This window comes from Cicer arietinum, chromosome 3, assembly GCF_000331145.2.
Source record: "Cicer arietinum cultivar CDC Frontier isolate Library 1 chromosome 3, Cicar.CDCFrontier_v2.0, whole genome shotgun sequence".
Lineage (NCBI taxonomy): Eukaryota > Viridiplantae > Streptophyta > Magnoliopsida > Fabales > Fabaceae > Cicer > Cicer arietinum.
Window position 1 is genome coordinate 17,138,249 of NC_021162.2, and position 22,468 is coordinate 17,160,716.

The 22,468-nt window shown below is 28.2% G+C and overlaps 1 protein-coding gene across 1 annotated transcript; it reads left to right on the forward strand.

Annotated features, from left to right (window-relative positions):
- Positions 1 to 7,473: 7,473 nt before the first annotated feature.
- LOC101493157 (probable aldo-keto reductase 2) lies at positions 7,474 to 12,882 on the forward strand. The gene is made up of 5 exons (XM_004491989.4): positions 7,474 to 7,790; positions 9,618 to 9,818; positions 10,266 to 10,438; positions 10,742 to 10,844; positions 12,420 to 12,882. Exons 1-5 carry the CDS (start codon positions 7,578 to 7,580, stop codon positions 12,747 to 12,749), a joined length of 1,020 nt encoding a protein of 339 aa, XP_004492046.1. The 5' UTR covers positions 7,474 to 7,577; the 3' UTR covers positions 12,750 to 12,882.
- The last annotated feature ends 9,586 nt before the right edge of the window (positions 12,883 to 22,468 follow it).

The window sequence follows — 22,468 nt, forward strand, 5'->3', positions numbered from 1 at the left end:
TAAAAATTGGAAATAACTTTTTTAATAACTTTTTATATATTCGTATTTTATGATTATTTTTAATAAATTTGTGTCTTTTATGTCAAATAGAATATATATTTTTATTTTATAAAATGTTACTAAAAAAAATGGATTGACATAAATTGAAAGGTAATTTTAAATGGATTGACATTAACGAGTAATTGACATTAATGAGTAATTGAATTAGAAACGTATAAAATCATTACTCACCATAAGTGGAATAATATAATTGTAAGGAGGATTAGATAAATAACATTTATGTCGATATTTATGAGTGATTATGTGGTTTTTTTCCATTGAATTTAATGATTAATAATATAAATTATTACAACTGATAAATGACTAATAATACTATAAAATAATTTATAAATTTATTATAAAATAACTTATAAAATAATTTGATAATAATATAAATTATACATTATTATCAAATTGTAAAATAATTTATAAATTATAAAGTTATTATAATTAATTGTAAAATAATTTTATAATGTTATAAGTTTTATAAGTAATTACAACTGATAAATGACTAATAATACTATAAAATAATTTATAAATTTATTATAAAATAACTTATAAAATAATTTGATAATAATATAAATTATAAATTATTATCAAATTGTAAAATAATTTAAAATTTATTATAAATAATTGTAAAATAATTTTATAATTTATAAATTTATTATAAAATAATATTATCAAATAGATTTTGGAGGTATTAAAGAAATTGTGGAAGGAAGAGGAGAAGTTGTTGAAAGAGGAGGGTACTCTCATGAGGTACACATCAGCTTTTTGGCTGATGTGGATGAAATATGTTGAAGTGGCAAAATATGATGATGTGGCAAAATATGATGATGTGGCATCGGGAGTCTGTTTTAAATATATATAATAGATTGTGAAATTGTCCTTCCAACTTTATACTTGATTTAAGTACAATGAAAGGATAAATGCATGTGGCATATCTTCATATTCGTTCAACAAGGGGATGAAGCTTATATTCCTCTTTATGTGATTGTTGCTTTTAACATTTCTTTTTCCTAACAATTTGGAGTAGTGTGCCCTTCAAGCCAAAAGTACCACCTTTTTACTTTCACATGATTTTTCCATGTGTGAGGATAACTAATGAACAAGGTTTATCCTCAATTCAGTGTTGCTTATCCTCTAGGACTTGTACAAGTTTACACAAGTACTTTTAATCTCTACAATTCAGAAGCGATTGTCCTTATTTCTCTTTCTGATTATTTTTTTTATATTTGAGCTAAATGCATAATCATCCTCACTCAGAGCATAAACTTTCCTCTTAACAAAATTGAAATAACTTGTTATAAGATAATACATTCAAGTGCACAAGTTAGATAACACATATAATCAGAGTTCTTAATCTTCAAATAATTTTGTTATTATTACAACATTGAAAAAAGATTTCATCTAAACAATCTCCCACTTTTTATTGATGACAATTCTTAAGATTATTATTCAGACAAAAAAAATTTACATAGGTCTATCATGTTTAATATTTTTATACTGATTTATGTTTCCTCTCATATAATGCGATATCATAAGAGAGAAAGAATGAGTGGGTGGCAACTACATTGGGAAGTTGTCCCAAGAATGGGTTGTTCGAGTACTAGTCTTTTCAGTTCATTATTTATTTTATTTTTTCTTTTATTTGGAGAATAGAGGGTTAGATCATCCTCAGTTTATCATCCTAAAAAAAAGAATGTAAAATAAATTGTACACAAAAAATTTAATTAAAGATCGAAGTACTTACAATAGAAAGTTTTTCTTTAAGAAATTTTAACCGTTCTTCTAGAACAGGTTTAGTAAAAGTATCTGCAAGTCGATTTTTAGTGTCAATAAAAATTAATTCAACATCTTCTTTTTTAACATGATCTCTTATGAAATGATATTTAATTTCTATATGTATAGATCTATAATGTTGTATGGAATTTTTTGAAAGATTTATTGCACTAATATTGTCACATAGGATAGATATTTTGATGTACCTTAATAAATAGTCTAAAAGTTGATTTCTTATCTATAGCTTTTGAGAATAGCAATTAGCAGCTAAAACATATTCAACCTCAGTAGTTGATAAGGCAATGGTATTTTGTTTCTTGCATAACAAACTGAAAAGAGCTTGACAAAGAAATGACAAGCTCCACTAGTACTTTTTCTTTCTACTTTATCCTCAACATAGTCCTCATTGTAGAAATCTATAAGATCAACATAGGCCAAGATCAGTAGTACCAATAAAATATCTAAAAATTCTTTTTATAGCAGTAAAACGAGATTCCTTAGATGATAAATACAATCTACCGCAAGGACTAACTAAAATACTATGTTTGGTGTCAAGTATAATATTGATCCAATCATTTTCATATATTCCTTTTCAGATATAGATTTTCCTTTATAACATATATATATATATATATATATATATATATATATATATATATATATATATATATATATATATATATATTACATAGAATGTATTGTACATCTCATTTATATTATAGATTTATGGGTTATTCAAAATGGTCGGTGAAAAATAAAGTTAGAGATGAAGGCTCGATTTGTTCATCTTACTTACACTGTGAAACAACACATTTTTTTATCTCATTAGTTCAATGACCAGAAATTGTCACTAGTGAATGGAAGAAACGATACTGATAATGTTATACATCATCCACATGTTTTATCAGACTTTTGTTGTCAGATCGTCATGTTGGTAGGGATATGTCCATTTTTTGGCCAAGTGACAAAGTATTTAATGTAGTACATGTTCATGTGTTGACTAACTGCACTATAAAACCATACATTGAGTACATTTTATATCCCTCTCAATCTTTAACTTAATATTGACAATGCATAATCATCGATCAGGGCATTTTTAACTTTAGGACAATTTTATGTTGAAATACATTCAAATTTCTCATCATGATTTCAACAACAAATATACCTCCAATAGCTAACTCTTATCAACATCCACTTGAGACGCTTAGCTATAGGTCTGAGTAGAAGCTTCAAAGAATGCACACCAACTATGTCAATGGATAAAAATTTCAAACTAAATCTTGGACTGAAGGAAAAGAAACAATAAATAGTGGAGTATTTGTGAAGAGTGTGTCTGTTAGTGTTGTAATGGAAGATTTTAATGACATGATTGAACATATTTAAGAAATTGACTACACGTTCCTAGATTATGCAAAACTAGTTGTGTTGTTTTACTGTAAGTGGTTTGATCGATCGAGTAAAGAAAGTAAGATCAATTTGATGACCAACACTATAGACATTCGTTTGAGCAAAAGATGTCCATTGTTTGATCCATTAGACATGACCCATAATGTAAAACAAATTTATTAAAACAAACTTATTCATCGACAATCAAAACAAGACCAATGTATGAAATCGAAAAAGACGAGTCAAATCAGGACAAGAAAGTTGCATATCAGATGGATGAAATATCAAATGTGGATCATATGATTGGAGATGAGACTATTAGTCGACTTTGTCATGAATCAAACACTAGGGAAGAAGTTGGTAAACAATAAATAAAATAATTAGAAGATGATGAAGATAATGACTTAATTCACTCATCTAATGATGATGATGATGATGTCAACAATTAATTAATTAAGTGTTTTAAATAAGATATATTTGAACATGTTTTAAAATTAAAATGTTCAACTATTTTCTAGGTTAAGTAATGTAAAACATCGCAATCCCTTTAAAATAAAATAAAAATAAATCAACTAATATATATATATATATGCATTGAAATAGAAAAATGCAAATCTTTAAAATAAAATTGGATTGTAAAAAATATATAAATTTCAACATGCCTTTTAAAGAAAAATCTTATTTATTGTGATCCCAACTAAAGAGTTTCAAAGGATAACAAATGAGAAATATAACTATATAATATATATATTACGTGACAAAAGAGAAATTTTAATACTGATAGGGTACTCAAATCATAATTGACATAAGTTAAAAATTACAAGTACATGGGATAATAACAAGTTATATTAACAAAACACCAATATGGTAAGATTGTTATTAATATAATATTAATTATTTAACTAATACAAAATTTGCACAACTGTACATACCATAGGCCACATACAATCATACAAATTAAGAATGATTATGTACAAAAGAATATGATAAATTAATATTATGTATAAAAGGGAATATTTAATTTATTATTTTTTTATAATCAAAACTCAATAACTTTTATCTTTAACATTAATTTCTTTATATTCAAATCACATATTCTTGTATCTAAATTTAAACTTAAAAATTTTAATCTCATATTTTTCTTAATATTGCAAGAACATCTCAAGAGATTAATTGCAGGAGCATATTAATACTGATTTTATCTATAGTTATATTTTACTTTACGATTTTGCATATCAATATTGCTCCAAATTAGAATTTTTAGGGTTTGAATCCAGATATGACAATTTGTAATTTGAGGATGAAGATTATTGAGTTTTTATTATTTAATTGATTTATTAATTAATTAGTTTTAATTTTTTAATTAAATAATTAATAAAATGAATTTTAATTTTAAATATTAAATAATGTCTAGTCACAACAATTACACCGTCACTATGTGCCACTTCATCCAAAATTAGTCATATCTCTATTTTTTTTACTAAAAATAATTTATATAGCATTTTTTTAAAACTTGTTAGAATTTATAAGGTATAAATCAAACTAAAAAAAATTACATATTATTTGGTTAAAAAAAATGGAATTTAAAGGAGTTACACGCGTCTCACGCCTGCGAGTGGGCGTCCGCTGGGGTGATCACATCTACACCCGTTGGCATATATTCGGGTCAAAACCCAGCGTTGCGACCCGGTTATAACTCACGATTCCAGCAACTCGAAACAACAAGTATACATGCGTTTCGTTTGTCTTTCATCAATTAAGAGAAACCTTTTAATAATTTCGAGAACCATCAAGCCATTACAGAGAAACACAGATTAAAAATTAGGGTTCTTCCCAGATTGAAAACAATTTCTCATGATTTAATCATTTATGATATATATATATATATATATATATATATATATATATATATTCTCAAAATTCATATCATAAATAGTTGTTTTTAACATGGACCACTATTAAAGTGATATATGATGGACTAGTATATTTTTTACTGATAATTTGTTTTTGATTTTTAAAGCACTTTGTGATGAAAATGTAACCTCCCTGGATGACTACCTAGTATCTTTTGTGGGGTTTTGAGGTGCCAAAGTAGAAGATGGTGAGACTATAGTGAAATCATAAGTGTTATTTCATTTAATGGTAAAAGATATATTAGTCTTTCTTGCCCCCAACTTTAATAGTATGTTAAAAGCCACCATCGTAAATACACTTTTATGTCCACGACCACCGAGGATAATTTGAATTTCTTTCTTTCTTTATTTATTTATTTTTTTTAATATGGAAATGTATGTATAAAACAAAGTTTCATTATTATTTTGGTTTCACTGTTATTATTAATTTACAGAATTGATTTTTAAATTTTAAAAGTCGGACCGTCTTTTTCAGACTTTTGAACTAAAAAATGACGATTTGACATATGTTTAATTATGTGACATACAATTTTATGATATAGAATCATTTACATGTATTAATTATTCACATGTCATTAATTAAATTAAAAATATAGAAAAAATTGAAGTTGAAATATAAATTTTTACAGCGTTTTTATTTCAATTTTATGAGTGTTAATCATTCTACATCATCGTATTATATATCATATTATTTAAAATATCTTATGCCATCATTTTTTTAGTAAAAAAAATTAAATATAAAAAACTAATAAAAATTGTCGACTTTTAAAACAAAAAACTAATTTTATAAATTAATAAAAATATGAAGATCAAAATTGCAATTAAACTGAAAAGAATAATAGTGGCAGGATAACAAATGAAAAGTCACATTTGTAAAAACACAAAATGAAGAAAGAAAGAAAGAAAAGTCAAAGTTGTAGTCTAAGGTCTTTGTGATTGCAACCAAAGGATATACTATTATATGGTTGAGAGGAAAGGTTGATTTTGATTATACTCAATAAAATTGGAGACCCACTTTGATATAGATTTAGTTTTTCTTTCATATTTTTATGAGATTTTATCGTTTTGATGTGTCGTTTTTATCTGTTGTTTAGGAATTATGTTGTTTTGGTTTTCCGTTTTGAGACGATAATTTTTTTTAATCAGATTGACAAATTCACTTCAATCCAATACAAATTCAATCAATAATTTAGATGTTGTCAACGTTAAATCCAGAAGTTTGACTATCCCGAACACTTTGATTTTGTCATATTTGTATACCTTTTACCATTTTATGCTATTAACTTGAGTGTGTGAATTTGTTCACAGATTAATTATTTTTTATTTCAGCAACTTTGAATTTATGTTGTTATGGATCGATGTATTTTATGAATTTTAATGAATGAATGTTTTTTTTAGATGAAGTTTAATGAATGAATGCTTTTTATTTTAGTAAAAACATTGACAATTGAACACGGCTAATGAAAAGCCAAAAATATGCTTGATCACTCTACATGTTTATTTATTTACGCATTGATACAATTTGATTTTGACTAAATTGATTTTAATTAAAAGTGAGTTAAATGTAAAATTTATGTTTGAATATATTTACGTAAAAGTGTATTTTGCAATAAAAATAAGTGTAAAAATCATATTTTGAGTCAAAAGTTACAAATTTTAATTTCAAGTTAGAATAAATTATGAAGACAAAATCAATTATGATCGAAGACAACTAAACATATCAAAATCAATTTCATACATATCTAGAATCAATTTTGATTCCTCCAAAAGTGAAACAAACATGCATTGTGTATTGATACATTCACACACGGCGCATATGCATTGTGCATAGCGTGTGTGAGCATCGTAAATCCTAGGTACATATACAAATCCAACTCATCTATGTATTAAGTGAAAGATAAAAGACACAAAATATATTTAATAATAATAATAATAAAATTAAAAACAGCTGAATAAATTTCCAATAGTAAATAACTAAAGATACATGATTTTTTTTCATCTTAATCATTCGATTCATCGAAGAAATGGACTCTTGATAATTCAAAGCTTTATCAAAAGATAACTAAATTCTAATAAAATATTATTTAAACTCAAGTAATTTCAATTAATTAATTTTTAACTAAATTCATTAATCTCTTATAAACATATATACATTATACAATTACTAGTACTTAATTAAAATAAATAACTAAAGAAACATAAAATATAACGGGAAATGTATGCATTTACTTGATGGCCAAGTTTGGTGCACCTCAGATGAAGACATTTTTGTCAATTGTCTTATATAATATTCAAGACTCTTTTTACATTAAGGTTTGACACTTCCTTGTATTGTATGACAAGAAAGAACTATAAATAGAGCAAAGTGGTGGAAAAGCATATTACAACATTAATTAACTTTGTCTGCCTTTACAAAGTATCATAGAAAATTTGTGGAGTGTTTGTATTGTAAGAGCAATGTCAAAAGTAGGAAGAATGAAGTTAGGATCAGAAGGAATGGAAGTGTCATTACAAGGACTTGGTTGTATGAGTATGTCTGCTTTCTATGGTCCTCCTAAGCCTGAAATTGACATGATTGCCCTCATCCATCATGCCATTCAATCTGGTGTCACTTTTCTTGATACTTCTGATATCTATGGTCCTCACACCAATGAACTACTTCTTCGAAAGGTTCACACTTTCTATTACCCTTTTAGTTTTTCTTTTCATTACCCCTGTTTTGTTTTCTTTTACTTTCAATTTTTGGGTATGCAAAAATTATTTTTGAACTATATTCGTAATCCCTCGTCCTTATAATAAGACCATTTTGACACATATTTTTATTCATAAATATAAAATTATTTATAAATTTTTAGATTATTAATTATTTTTTATAGATATTTGTTATTAGTACATAATTGTCTTGGGATGTAAGCATAAATCGATACATATAGGGTAATTTTGTAATAATATTCACATTCTAATTATACATATTAATTACAATATTAAATTGTTTTTATATATGTAAGAGTGTCAAAAGGTCTTATAAACGAGGACAAAAGAAGTAAGCTTTTGAATCTATTTGACGAGGTCAAAAATCCAGCTTTATAGTTTGTTTGGTAACAATCATTTATGAACTTATAATTTATAGTATTTTTGTATAAGTTAATTCAAATAGTTTATCATTTTTTCTTTCAATTTTGTCCTTAATATTGCATCTAAAATCATTTTGTAACCTTTATAATTTCTTTATTATAATTTAAATTTTTAAAATAATTTATTTGTAAATAATTGGTAAAAATTTTAATTTTTTTAATAAATACTAATTTACAATAAATATTTTTAAATAATTAATATTTTAAAGTGAATAGTTTATTAATCTATTTTAATTTAATGTAAATAAAATACATAAATAAATAAAAAATATATCAGCTTGATAAATTTTAAATTAATAAAAAATAAATTTTAAATTATTACTTTTAAAATATTTTAAACATTAATTAATAAAATTTATTTTTAATTAAAAATATTTTTTTTATGTAATTTTACATTTTAAACTAATTAAACCGTTAATTTTATCAAACACTTTAGTTAACTTAATAGCTATCATCGTTAAACTATAACCTATCCATTATAAACTAATTTTACCAAACAACGTCTTTATTATTAAACAAGACTTAAATGCGTTTAAGTTTCCTATGTTCATGGATACACAAGTTTAGTCAGATTATTTCTAAATTAAAAAATAATGTATATAGCTTTTAAAATTTAGGACATCTTATCCAACACTAAATTTGAAGTGTATTTTTGTTTATGGTTCTGATTGATAAATATTAATTAATAAGTTAACTTATAGTTGATAAACTAATTGATAGTTAATAGTTAATAGTTGATAAATTAATTGAAGTATTTGATAAATTTAGTAATTTAATTAACTTAAAAATGTAAATTGTAAATTGACATAAAAGTACATTCTTAATTAGTTTAATCAGGATTTTAATTTTCTCCATTTTAAGTTTTATTATTTTTAAATGATACCTCATTGATAAGAAAAAGAAAATAATAGTATTTAATATCTATATATGTATTGTCACATCATCCTAAGACTTGTCGACTCATTATTGAACTATACATATAAACAAAAATAAGCATTAAAAATCCAACACTAAAATTTTTTTTATAGAATTTTTAAAATTGTGTTAAAAATGAAGTGACTAAAATTATGAATCATTAAAAATAGTGAGACAAAAAATATATTTAAATTATTAAATAATAATATTTTTTTACTTTTCTCGATGATAATAAACAATTTTATATTTAAAAAATTATAAGAATGGTATTTATATATATATCCAATAATGAATTTTTGAAATACAAAATATATTGTATAAAGATTTAATTTATATTCTTTATCAATATAAAATATTTTTTACACTATCAATTATTTATTAGTGTTACATCACTATAAATTTTTGATTTTATAATAATTTAATTGTGGATATGTGAAATTGTGGACAGGCTCTAAGGGGAGAGACGAGAGAGAAGGTTGAATTGGGTACCAAGTTTGGAGCAAGATTTAGTGAAGGGAAATTTGAGATTTGTGGTGATCCATCATATGTGAGAGTTGCTTGTGAGAGTAGTTTGAAGAGACTTGATATTGATTGCATTGACCTTTATTATCAACATCGTATTGATACTCGTCTACCAATTGAATTTACGGTTTGACCCTTTTAATTTCTCTTAGAAATTAGACATATTAAATATACTTTTATTGATTAAAGTGATAATAATAACTATTTTACGATCGTACTCAAAAATTCAAAAAACTTTAAACTCCGTTTATTGATATTATAATGTTAAACTCTTATGATTAAACCAAATATCATAGAGCTAAAATTTAAAATGGGTGACCTAATCACTTTTCATTCAAACACATCTTTATAATTCACCAAAAATTAGGTGAAATATATATATTTTTTATTATTAATTTTAAAAAATAAATTTTATTTTTTTTTATAGATGATTAGGTATCTATCCATTAAAAATTTTTGATCAATTAATTGAATGGCTATCATGAAAAGGATGGATGATTAATTGTCTTTCTTTTCGAATTCATCTACTTGCCAAATAGAAAATAACTTCAAGTTTTCTCTTTTTCTCTATAAGATTGGGGAGCTTAAAAAACTTGTTGAAGAGGGAAAAATAAAATATATTGGTTTGTCTGAGGCATCAGCTTCAACAATCAGAAGAGCACATGCAGTTCATCCAATAACAGCTGTACAATTAGAGTGGTCACTTTGGTCAAGAGATGTAGAAGAAGAAATAATTCCAACTTGCAGGTATGATTTAGTCAACCCATACACCATGCCATCAGAATCTCCTATATTCACATAGTTGAAACATTGGTAGTTATTCAATTGAAATCAAATTATCTAAACTCAAGTTTAGTATTTTATATTATAAAATAAAATAAAAATTATATTATTTAAATCATTTGACCTCCATCAAACGACTATCAATATTTGACAAATTTTGACAAACATTATCTTAAATTTGTTGTCTAGCATTTCTCTTTTTTGTTTTGACAAAATTGCAATGATTTGAAGTATACCTTTTTAAGTTTTTATGATTTTCTTTCTTAGAGAACTTGGTATTGGAATTGTTGCTTATAGTCCTCTTGGGAGAGGATTCTTTTCATCAGGAGCGAAGATGGTTGAAAACTTTACAAAAGATGACTATCGTCAGGTTTGTAAAAAATAATGTCTTTACAGAAATTCATGAAAATTACTTGTTCATTTGTTAATTTACTCACCTAGAAATAATGAAGCATAATAATAAACATCAGACACGACATTGATATTAACACATACGAAGACGTAGTTGTATATGTTAATGTCTAACGCCTATACTTGTCAACCACTCAACAACTCTTCAATTTGAAATGTCAAGAGTATACATTCACTTTCGTCCATGAAAGTTTAGGCGTTCTCATAATAGTTCTTGGAAGAATGAAAATTAAAAATAAATCCCTAAATCCTATTCCGTTAATTAAAATAATCTTTAACGTTAAATGTCTTCCACAAATTCGTTAATTTATACATAAAATATTACGTAACTCAATATTATTCACATAATTTTAATCCACTTTTCTAGAGACTAAAATGATGTAAAACCTTAAAAGTTTATCTCGATATCTTCTTCCTCAAGTTTCTTCTTCATGATTTCCAAAAAAAAACTTCTTCTCCAAATATCTTTTTGAATTTCTAAAGAAAAAAAAAATCATCCTCATCACCACTACCAAACACATTTTAGTTCATCTTTTGTCTTTTTCATAATCACACAAAGAAAGATTTGATTTGGTTTTGCAAAACACAATATACTAGAATGAAAAAACCAATTCAACAACATTTTTCTCAAATTAAAACTAAAAAACACATCTCTTTTTTTATTTGTAAAACTATGAAGAAAAAAATAAGACATACAAACACAATTGATTAATTCTTTTTCCTAATTCATCATCTATGAGTATAAAAGCTTTATTTTGCTGAAGAGAAAACAAATGTTAGAATTTAGAAATAAGCAAATGAGCAACATTTAGAGTACCCATGTTTTTGTAGCTAGGTCCATTCTTTGTGGATTTTCAAGAAGATAAGTAGATAATGTGATTGTTCAAACAACAATTAAACTGTTGTTTGATGAGGATGAAGAATAATATTGAGTCACATGACATTTTACACGGATTTGTAAAAAAGATTTAACGTCAATGACTATTTTGACTATCAAAATAAAGGTTAAGGAATTTTTATTTTTTAATTTCTCCTCTTCCAATAACTATTGTGTGAGCGTACTTTCATAAACAAAAATGAGTAGTGTTTACTCGAAAAGACAATGTTGTATAGAATAGAATGCTTCACAATAAATTAATTTAATGTCTTTGATAATAATTATGGATAATTATTAAATATCAAAATCACTCGTGAACTAATTTAAGGTCATCATTAATACTATCGGACACATTTATATATTTATGAACAAACAAATATATATTATTAAGAAAAAATTAATAAATGTTATATTAGTACCATAAAATGACAAAAAAAAATTATTGTGCGAGAATATTAAAAGTATTAAAAGGAATTTATAAAAAAGAAACAAAGTAGTAATTTTTTTTTTCCATAAAAAGATAATAATAATTTCTTTATCATTTCATCTACTGACACGACAAAAAAAAACCTGCAAATTGTAATTTCTATATTAACTCTTTGAATGTCCATCCTAGAAACATAAATATAATCTTGTATTTGTGTAAATATGTTGCAGCATATGCCTAGATTTCAACCTGAAAATCTGGAGCAGAATCAAACTATATTTGATAGAGTGAATGAACTATCTACAAAGAAAGGATGTACTCCATCTCAGCTTGCATTGGCTTGGCTTCATCACCAAGGAAATGATGTGTGTCCTATACCTGGAACCACCAAAATTGACAACTTTAATCAAAACATTGCTGCTTTATCTGTTAAACTAACAAAAGAAGAAATGGAAGAAATTGAGTCCTTAGCAGATATTGTTAAGGGTGCTAGGACAGGGAGAGAACCTACATGGAAGGAATCTGATACTCCACCACTTTCTTCTTGGAAAATTGAGTAATAAAGTGGTTTTGATTGCTTATTGCTCATGTCAGCGTAGTTTTAAATTGTAGTTGCAGTTAAATTACTAACATTTTATGTATATTGAAATATAGAAAAATGCAGCTAATGCATTTACAGACAAAGAGATAAAACCATGCATATGAATATACTATAGATATTTGTTGTGTGCTACCTTAAGAAATAAATTGGTGTGAGGAAAAGGATTTTGGATGTATAAATAAACATCTATTGATGATTCTATTATATAGAGTTTAATTAAATATTTATCTATAAATTGTAATAGCCAATAAATATTCTCTTAGCTTTTTTTTAAGTGTGTACTCGGATTATTTTTTTATATTTTAAATTATTTTTTATTGAAGAAACGGTATTAATTCATTTAAATTTGTAGATATTATATTAATCGAGAATAATATAATTTAAAGTCGTTAAAATAAAAATGGTGAATATGCGAAGAAATTTACAATACTCAAGTTAATAGCATAAAATAGAAAAATATCTACAAATGTGATAAAATCTACACATATGACAAAGTTGAAATGTCCGAAATAACCATAGTTTCGAAGCTGTAATGTTTACGATGACAAAGTCATTGATTGAATATACACTAAATCAAAGTTGATTTGATTGAATCTGCACTGAATCGAAATCGATTTGTCAATTTAAACCAAACAAACATCAACACATTGACAGAATACCAAAAACAACAATCCACCTAAATCTTAAGTTGGTTCTTTAACTTATGCTCCTAAACGTACTTTTGGTACTCTCCGTCAACAAAAACTCAATCTCAAACGTACAAAAATTCAAAAACACTGGTCAATCATTAAGGAGTCTTATTCTAGAATACCTAAATATTCAATCTCAAATATGAGGCTTATAAACTATTTAAGGGATAATTGGTTTTAAAGTTACGAGACCAAAATGAATTTTTAAAATAAATTATAAAGGATCAAAAAGGTATTTAAACTCAAAAATACAACTTAACCTTCTTGAACTATTAGCTTATTAATCTATTTATGAAAGTCAAAACAATTGCCACTTTAAGTAATGTATACTTTCATATAAAAAAGAGTGAAACACACTTTAAAATAGGCTTTAAAGATCTATGAGACTCAAACCTAATATTTTGTAAGCATCTCTTGTTGAAAGCTTTGCAAAATATGTTTAGTCTATTTTCACTTCTATATAAGATATGTGCCAAATCATGTCTTGGAACAAAAATTGAGTTGCTTGATAATTTAACATATAATTGGTTAACAATTTTATTTATAATAAAAAATATATTAAAGAGAAGACAAAAGGTACTCCAACTCAACATCAAAACATAAAGCATTACCCATGCATCTCAACCATTCTTTAAGAGTTTAAGTTTCTCCTGTAGGACAAATGCCTTCTTCCACTAACTTTGAAAGTATTTCATGAATCATCCACAAAAGATTTGAAGTCTTTATGATCAACATACCTTGAACGGTTTTGGACCCCAGTTGATATTATGCAATTTGATCCAACTGGGACAGTGAAATTTGTGTTATAATGTGTGTGTAGTTTGTTAAAACTTTTAAAAAAAATATATAGTCTTTATATGTGCCTAATAACTTTTTAAAAAAAACTTAAAAAGTTTCTAAAAATTATTTTAAGTATCAAGTTATTTTGAATAGTTTTTCATTAAAAATTAATTATAGATATTTTAAAAAATATAATTTTTATATAATAAACAAACATAAAATAGCATGTTTAATCTTTTGAAAAAAATAATCCAATAATAAATTCGTAAACTATCAAATGCAAAAGTAACTTTTGTCAAACTTTAACAAACACATGACTTGTTTTGAGGAATGGATTTTTTTTACAAAAATCTAGATAAAATTATTTTAAATGTGAAATTCACTACTCATATCTATAGTTTATATCTTAAAAGTAGTTCGATATTATTATTCAAATAATATTAAAATCTATAAATTTAATTATAAATTATTATTCTTAAATATAAATTAAATATTTTAATCACATCATAATAGTTTCAAAATAATTTATTTCACCTCCAATTCTCCCAACAAAATTCATTTTCATTAAAAATTATAAAAATATACTTCATCCATAATGAAATATAAGAAAAATAGTAGCTAAAAAGTTAATATATCTAATTAAAATTAAATATATCAAAATTTTATTTTAGGATAATACAAAGCTAAATTAAATAATGCATTAAATTTATGAGTCATTTTCCTTATATATCTAATGTTTCCTCCATTCCTAGTCAATTTGAGACTAATCACTCATAATTGAATTCCAACATGTATTACAAAGCTAAATTATCCGTAACAAATGTTGTCCCTAATATCTAAAAAAAAAAAAAAAAGGTATCCCTAAACTGCAACATTTTCATTTTCAATCATAACAAAGACATTTTGTTGCATAAGATCTTGTTCGGTTTTTGTCACTTGTCTTCGAGATACTCGTATAATACTTGGAGCACTACGCCAAAAATGACATTTAACAACGCCCATTTTACAGCGCTTGCTAAACACAAGCGCTGTTGTAATTATATTTTAAAAATAACGGAACCTATTACAACGCTTTTTGATGCAAAGCGCTGTAACACAAGCGCTGTAGTAGGTCATATAACGTTTGTGCATCACGTTATAAGGCCTTTACAGCGCTTGTCAAAAAAGCGCTGTAAAAGGAAGCGCTTTCGCGAATCAGTTACAGCGCTTTTTTCACAAGCGCTGTAAAACACATGCGCTTTCATTGAATTTAACTACCTATTACAGCGCTTTTTTCACAAGCGCTGTAAAACACATGCGCTTTCATTGAATTTAACTACCTATTACAGCGCGTTTTTCACAAGCGCTGTAAAACACATGCGCTTTCATTGAATTTAACTACCTATTACAGCGCGTTTTTCACAAGCGCTGTAAAATACATCTTTAAAATAATTATATACGTTGGAAACCCTCATATCCTCTACATCTTTCAAATAATTATATACGTTGCGAACCCTAATATCCTCTACGTACTGTGCGGCCATCTACGTTGTCTAAGGTATTCGTTGAAACCCTCATATCCTCTACATCTTTCAAATAATTATATACGTTGAGAACCCTAATATCCTCTACGTACTGTGCGGCCATCTACGTTTTCTAAGGTATTTTTTACACATGATCTGTTATGTTTTGAAATTGTCAAAAATTGTCAAAAACTCATACCACATGATCTGTTCTGTTTTGAAATTGTTAGTTGATATTGGTTTCTTTTTGAAACTTGTTGATATGTTTTGAAAGCTTATTATTTTTGTTACTGCATTTATATAGGTGGTATAATATGGATAGGAAATGGATTTCAGCCAATCGATTGTCAAAAGAGTATGAAATTGGAGTGAAGGAGTTTGTTGAGTTTGCAGTGAAGAATGCAAAAGATCCAAATAGAGTAGTTTGTCCTTGTTTAAAATGTTGTTTTGGAAAACGTGTTAGAGAAGATGAATTAGAAGGACATCTAGTATGTAATGGAATTGATCAAAGCTACACATGTTGGATAAGACATGGTGAGAAAAAAAAAGGAAACATTAATTTTGAGAATAGTTCTACATATGCTTCAACTGATTTCGATACAGATACATATGAGCCGGACCGAGTTGATGAGATTGCAAAAGCAGTTGAAGAAGATCTTCGAGATTGTCCTAAAATGTTTGAAAGTTTGTTGAGTGATGCAGAGAAAGAATTATATAATGGTTGTACTAAATTCACAAGACTGTCAGCGATATTAAAGTTGTACAACTTAAAAGCGAGTAATGGATGGTCTGATAAAAGCTTTACAGAATTATTAACACTCATAAAAGATATGTTGCCAGATGATAATGAACTTCCCAGTCGAACCTACGAGGCTAAACGGATTTTGTGTTCTATTGGAATGAGTTACGAAAGGATTCATGCGTGTCCTAACGATTGCATTTTATTTCGAAACGAATATGAACTACTTAAGGCGTGTCCGAAATGCAATGTCTCTCGATATAAGAAGAAAGAATCTACTCCAGCAAAAGTCGTGTGGTATTTTCCTATAATACCAAGATTTAGGCGCATGTATCGCAGTGAAGAAGATTCAAAACACTTGACATGGCATGCAGATGAAAGAATTAGAGATGGAATGTTTCGACACCCTGCAGATTCCCCACAATGGGCAAAAATTGATCACGAGTATCCTGAATTCGGGATAGAGTCAAGAAATCTAAGACTTGCACTTTCTACTGATGGAATGAATCCACATGGTCTTCAAAGCATCTCACATAGCACGTGGCCTGTGATTTTGGTAATATATAACCTACCTCCATGGTTATGTATGAAGCGTAAGTTTATGATGTTGTCTCTGTTAATTTCTGGACCCAAACAACCGGGGAATGATATCGACGTATACTTGACTCCTCTAATCGAAAATTTAAAAAGTATGTGGGAGACAGGTGTGGAAGTTTATGATGGGTATAAGAAAGAATGTTTCAATTTGAGGGCTATGTTGTTCGGCACAATTAATGATTTTCCAGCATATGGTAATTTATCAGGATATAGCATTAAAGGTCAGTGTGCATGTCCTATATGTGAAGAGAGTACAAATTGGATGCGGTTGAAACATTGTAAGAAGAATGTGTTTCTTGGACATCGTAGATTTTTACCTTATAGTCATCAGTATCGTGGGTGGAGAAATGCATTCAATGGAAAATCAGAGGAAGGTAAAGCTCCTTTAGCACCGACTGGATATCAAATACTTGAAAAAGTACAAGGTTTGACCAATAAATTTGGCAAACCTTTTGCGGGAGAGCTGGTGAAAACTGGGTGGAAGAAAAAGTCAATTTTCTTTGAATTGCCATATTGGAAGTCATTGTATGTAAGACATTTCCTCGATGTGATGCATATTGAGAAAAATGTATTTGAAAGTGTTATTGGTACGTTACTCAATGTTCCAGGAAAGTCTAAAGATGGCGTCAATGCAAGATTGGACTTGGTCGATATGGGAATAAGAAATGAACTGGCTCCAGTAAAGAAAGGAAATCGCACATATCTACCTCCAGCCGCTCATACTCTATCTAGAAAGGAAAAAATTGTTTTATGTAAATTTCTACACGAAGTTAAAGTTCCAGAAGGATACTCTTCGAACATTAAAAATTTGGTTTGTATGAAAGACCTCAAGTTAAAAGGTTTGAAGACCCATGATTGTCATATTATAATGGAGCATTTGCTACCAATAGGTATACGTTCCATTTTACCTGAAAAAGTTCGACTAGCCTTAACTAGATTATGTTTCTTCTTCAGGGAAATTTGTAGTAAAGTGATCGACCCTCAGAAATTACCGACATTGCAGAGGGAAATTGTTGTTACTTTGTGTGAGCTTGAAATGTATTTCCCACCATCGTTTTTTGATATAATGGTTCACCTTACTGTTCATCTGGTTAAGGAGACACAACTTTGTGGGCCAGCTTATATGAGATGGATGTATCCGATAGAACGATATATGAAAATATTAAAAGGGTACGTAAAAAGTAGAAGTCGACCAGAAGGTTGTATTGCTGAACGATACATTGTTGAAGAGGCTGCTGAATTTTGTACTGAATATCTGTCCAATGTTGAATCCATAGGGCTTCCCATGTCTCGTCATTCGGGAAGACTATCAGGAGAAGGGATAACTGGAAGGAGACTACTGACTATATCAAGGACAGAATGGGAGCAGGCACAATTGTATGTTCTGCACAATGATGATGAGGTTCAACCGTATGTTACAATACACATTGATCAGTTATCTCGTTTGAACATGAATAGGAATCAAAATTGGATAACTCGAGAGCACAATCGAAGTTTTGTAACATGGTTAAAAAATCACATAATGTCAAAATTTGATATAGACCCCGGATCAATTTCAAATAGATTGAGGTGGCTAGCAAATGGTCCGAGCTTACATGTCTTTTCTTACACTGGTTATGTTATTAACGGCTACACATTTTATACCAAAGAACAAGATGATCAGACCACTATGCAAAATAGTGGAGTCACTCTCGTAGCTGAAGCGATGCATGTCTCAAGTGCAAAAGACAAAAACCCAATATATGCAAATCTATCATATTTTGGGGTTATCGAGCGCATATGGGAGTTAGACTACACAATGTTTCGTGTTCCCATATTTGGTTGCAAGTGGGTCGATAATAATAATGGCGTTCGGATTGATGAGTCAGGATTCTTGCTTGTCGATTTTAATAGGGTGGGATACAAAGACGAGCCTTTTATTTTAGCGTCGCAAGCTCAACAAGTGTTTTATGTCACTGATCCTTCTAATGATAAATGGTCTGTTGTCCTATCGACCAATAAAATAAGTGATGATAACAATAATGATGAAGATGTTGGTAATGATCTTTTATTTGCAACATCACAACAACCACATGAAATTGATTCAACTGATGATGGTTTATATCTTAGAGATGATCATGATGAGGGAATTTGGATTAATCCATCGTTTCGTATTGTAAATGGACAAACAAATGTGAATGTCACCAGGAAAAGAAGAAGGGCATCTTAATGTATATATATGTTTAATTGTTTTATATAAGCTATGCATGTAATCTGAACTGTGTTATTGTAAATATGCATGTAATCTGAATTGAGTGTTTTATACTAAGTTCTGATTAATTTATTTTCTGATTAATTTATTTTCTGCTTATATTTAGCTTGATTTGAGTGTTTTATACCAAGTTCATGTAACAATGAGTGTTTTATATTTAGCTTGATTTACATGAACTGAACTGAATATAAATTAGTAATTTACATGAACTGAACTGAACTGAATAGAGAGATTCTCTTTTGCTCAGTGCATATATATATATAGATTCTTCAGAATACTCATTTCTAATAATTCATCATCTCCTAAAGTATTGTGATAAAGACAATGATAACAATATTTTTAATCCAATAAACAATGATAAAAATGTTTTTAATGTCATCCCAACCCAAATAAACCAAACACAAAAATAAAATAAAGAGACATTTTACAGCGCTTATCTTAAAAAGCGCTGTAAAAGATCCTTTTAAAAATAAAATAATGAGTGTTTTATACCTTTTACAGCGCTTTTCACACAAAGCGCTGTAAACGACTCTTTTGAAAGTGAGTAAAAAAGACATTTTACAGCGCTTATTTGACAAAGCGCTGTAAAAAAGCTTTAAAAATAATATTCATCAGACACCTAATTTCTTCAAACACCTTGTACGCATCATGGGAATCCAAAAAACATCAGACACAAACCCATTTCTTCAAACACCTTGTACGCATCATGGGAATCCAAAAAACATCAGACACAAACCCATTTCTTCAAACACCTTGTACGCATCATGGGAATCCCCAAAAACACCAGACACAAACCCATTTTTCGCAACATGGCAATGATCCTGAATACCAATTAAGTTTCGATTTAAGAAGGAAAGAGAATGTAAAGAGATAAAAAGGGTGTTGAGGTGGAGATTGAATTGTGAAAGAGTAAGCTTTGATGTTTGTGAAGAAGATGCATAAAAGGAGAAGAGTTTGGTGAAGAGGAAGGGATTTTTGTGGTGACCAGTTACTACTATGTGGGTTTTGCATGCATGTTGAGCTTGTTTAAAAAATAACATAACATAACAAAACACAAAAACAATAAGGCCTTTTACAGCGCTTATTTGGAAAAAGCGCTGTAAAAGAGCCTTTTAAAATTAACATAAAGAGACATTTTAGAGCGCTTATGTGGAAAAGCGCTGTAAAAGGCTTTAAAAAACATTCATATAACATAATAACACACGGAGGTCTTTTACAGCGCTTATTTGGGAAAAGCGCTGTAAAAGAGCCTCTTAAAATTAACATAAAGAGACATTTTAGAGCGCTTATGTGTAAAAGCGCTGTAAAAGGCATTCAAATAACATAATAACACACGGAGGTCTTTTACAGCGCTTATTTGAAAAAAGCGCTGTAAAAGAGCCTTTTAAAAATTTAACTAAAGAAGCCTTTTAGAGCGCTTATGTGTGAAAGCGCTGTAAAAGGCATTCATATAACATAATAACACACGGAGGTCTTTTACAGCGCTTATTTGAAAAAAGCGCTGTAAAAGAGCCTTTTAAAAATTTAACTAAAGAAGCCTTTTAGAGCGCTTATGTGTGAAAGCGCTGTAAAAGGCATTCATATAACATAATAACACACGGAGGTCTTTTACAGCGCTTATTTGAAAAAAGCGCTGTAAAAGGCATTCAAATAACATAATAACACACGGAGGTCTTTTACAGCGCTTATTTGAAAAAAGCGCTGTAAAAGGCATTCAAATAACATAATAACACACGGAGGTCTTTTACAGCGCTTATTTGAAAAAAGCGCTGTAAAAGAGCCTTTTAAAAATTTAACTAAAGAAGCCTTTTAGAGCGCTTTACAAAATAAGCGCTGTAAAAGGCTTATAAAAAGCGCTGTAAAAGTGTTACGTATATATAACAGTTACCTCTTCAGTTTCCTCTTCATTACGTAACCTTCATCTCAACCTTCATTTCTTCTCTTCTTTTGCAAACCCTATCATCCCGTCCTTTACGAACCTTATTTCCACGATCATCTCCTTCATTTCGAACCTTATTTCCATCCAAGATCATCTCTCCCATTTCACACAATATATTTTCATTGAAATACGTAACCCTCATTACGTATTTCTTCAAACCGTATTTCTGTGAACCATATTTCTGTGAACTTTCTGCAAACCCTCTTTTCTTTGCATTTCGTCTTTCTTCGAACCATCATTATTCAGGTATTGATGTTATTAAATTTTTGTAATCATTAGAATGCATGTTGAGCTTTTTTAAGATATACTGATACATGTTGAGTTTGTTTATAATAATGCATGATCCATGTTGAGCTTGTTGATGTTATACTAAAGTGCATGTTGAACTTGTTGTAGTTAAATGGATACAAACAAAGATTTAGAAGTTCAAAATGAAGAAGTTGGCACCTCTAAGACTTACGAAAAAGAAGTCAAACGTGGTGCAACTATCATGCAAAGGGTGATTAAAGCACGGAGCAGTGGCATTAAATTTGAGGTATACTATATATACTCTGTTTGCTGTGTGTTTTTTTATCTTTTTTTAGGGTTTAGGGCATGTACTTACTATATGAGTTTATTAGGTTGGCTGGAACGAGAGTGGTCAGCCAGTTGACCCCAACAGCTCCATGTTTGTAAGCTACATTGGGGCTGTTGTTCGTCAAAATGTCCCAATAACAATAGACAACTGGAGAGATAAGGCGTTGAAGGATGCCAAAGATATCATCTGGAATGACATTCAAGTAAATATTTTGATCTACTCTTTTGTCATTTATAATTTTTTTTCTGTAAAATACATTACTTATAATTGTTTTCATTGCAGACCACTTTTGTTCTTGATGAGGAACGAAAGTCATATGTTTTGAGAGTTGCTGGGAAAATCCATCGTGGATTTAGATCCCATCTCTCAAATTTCTATCTAAAAGATAGAGAAGGAAACACAAATGCTGAACCTCCAAAGATATATCAACATTATATATCAAAGGATGAATGGAGTGCATTTGTTTCCAAACGTTCTGACCCGGCGTTTGTCGTAAGTGATTAATTTATTAGCATTTGTGTTTTATTATTCATATTCGTAGCGTATTTTAAATTTTTACACAATTGCTATTTTTTTTTTATATAGAATATTAGTAAGGCAAATC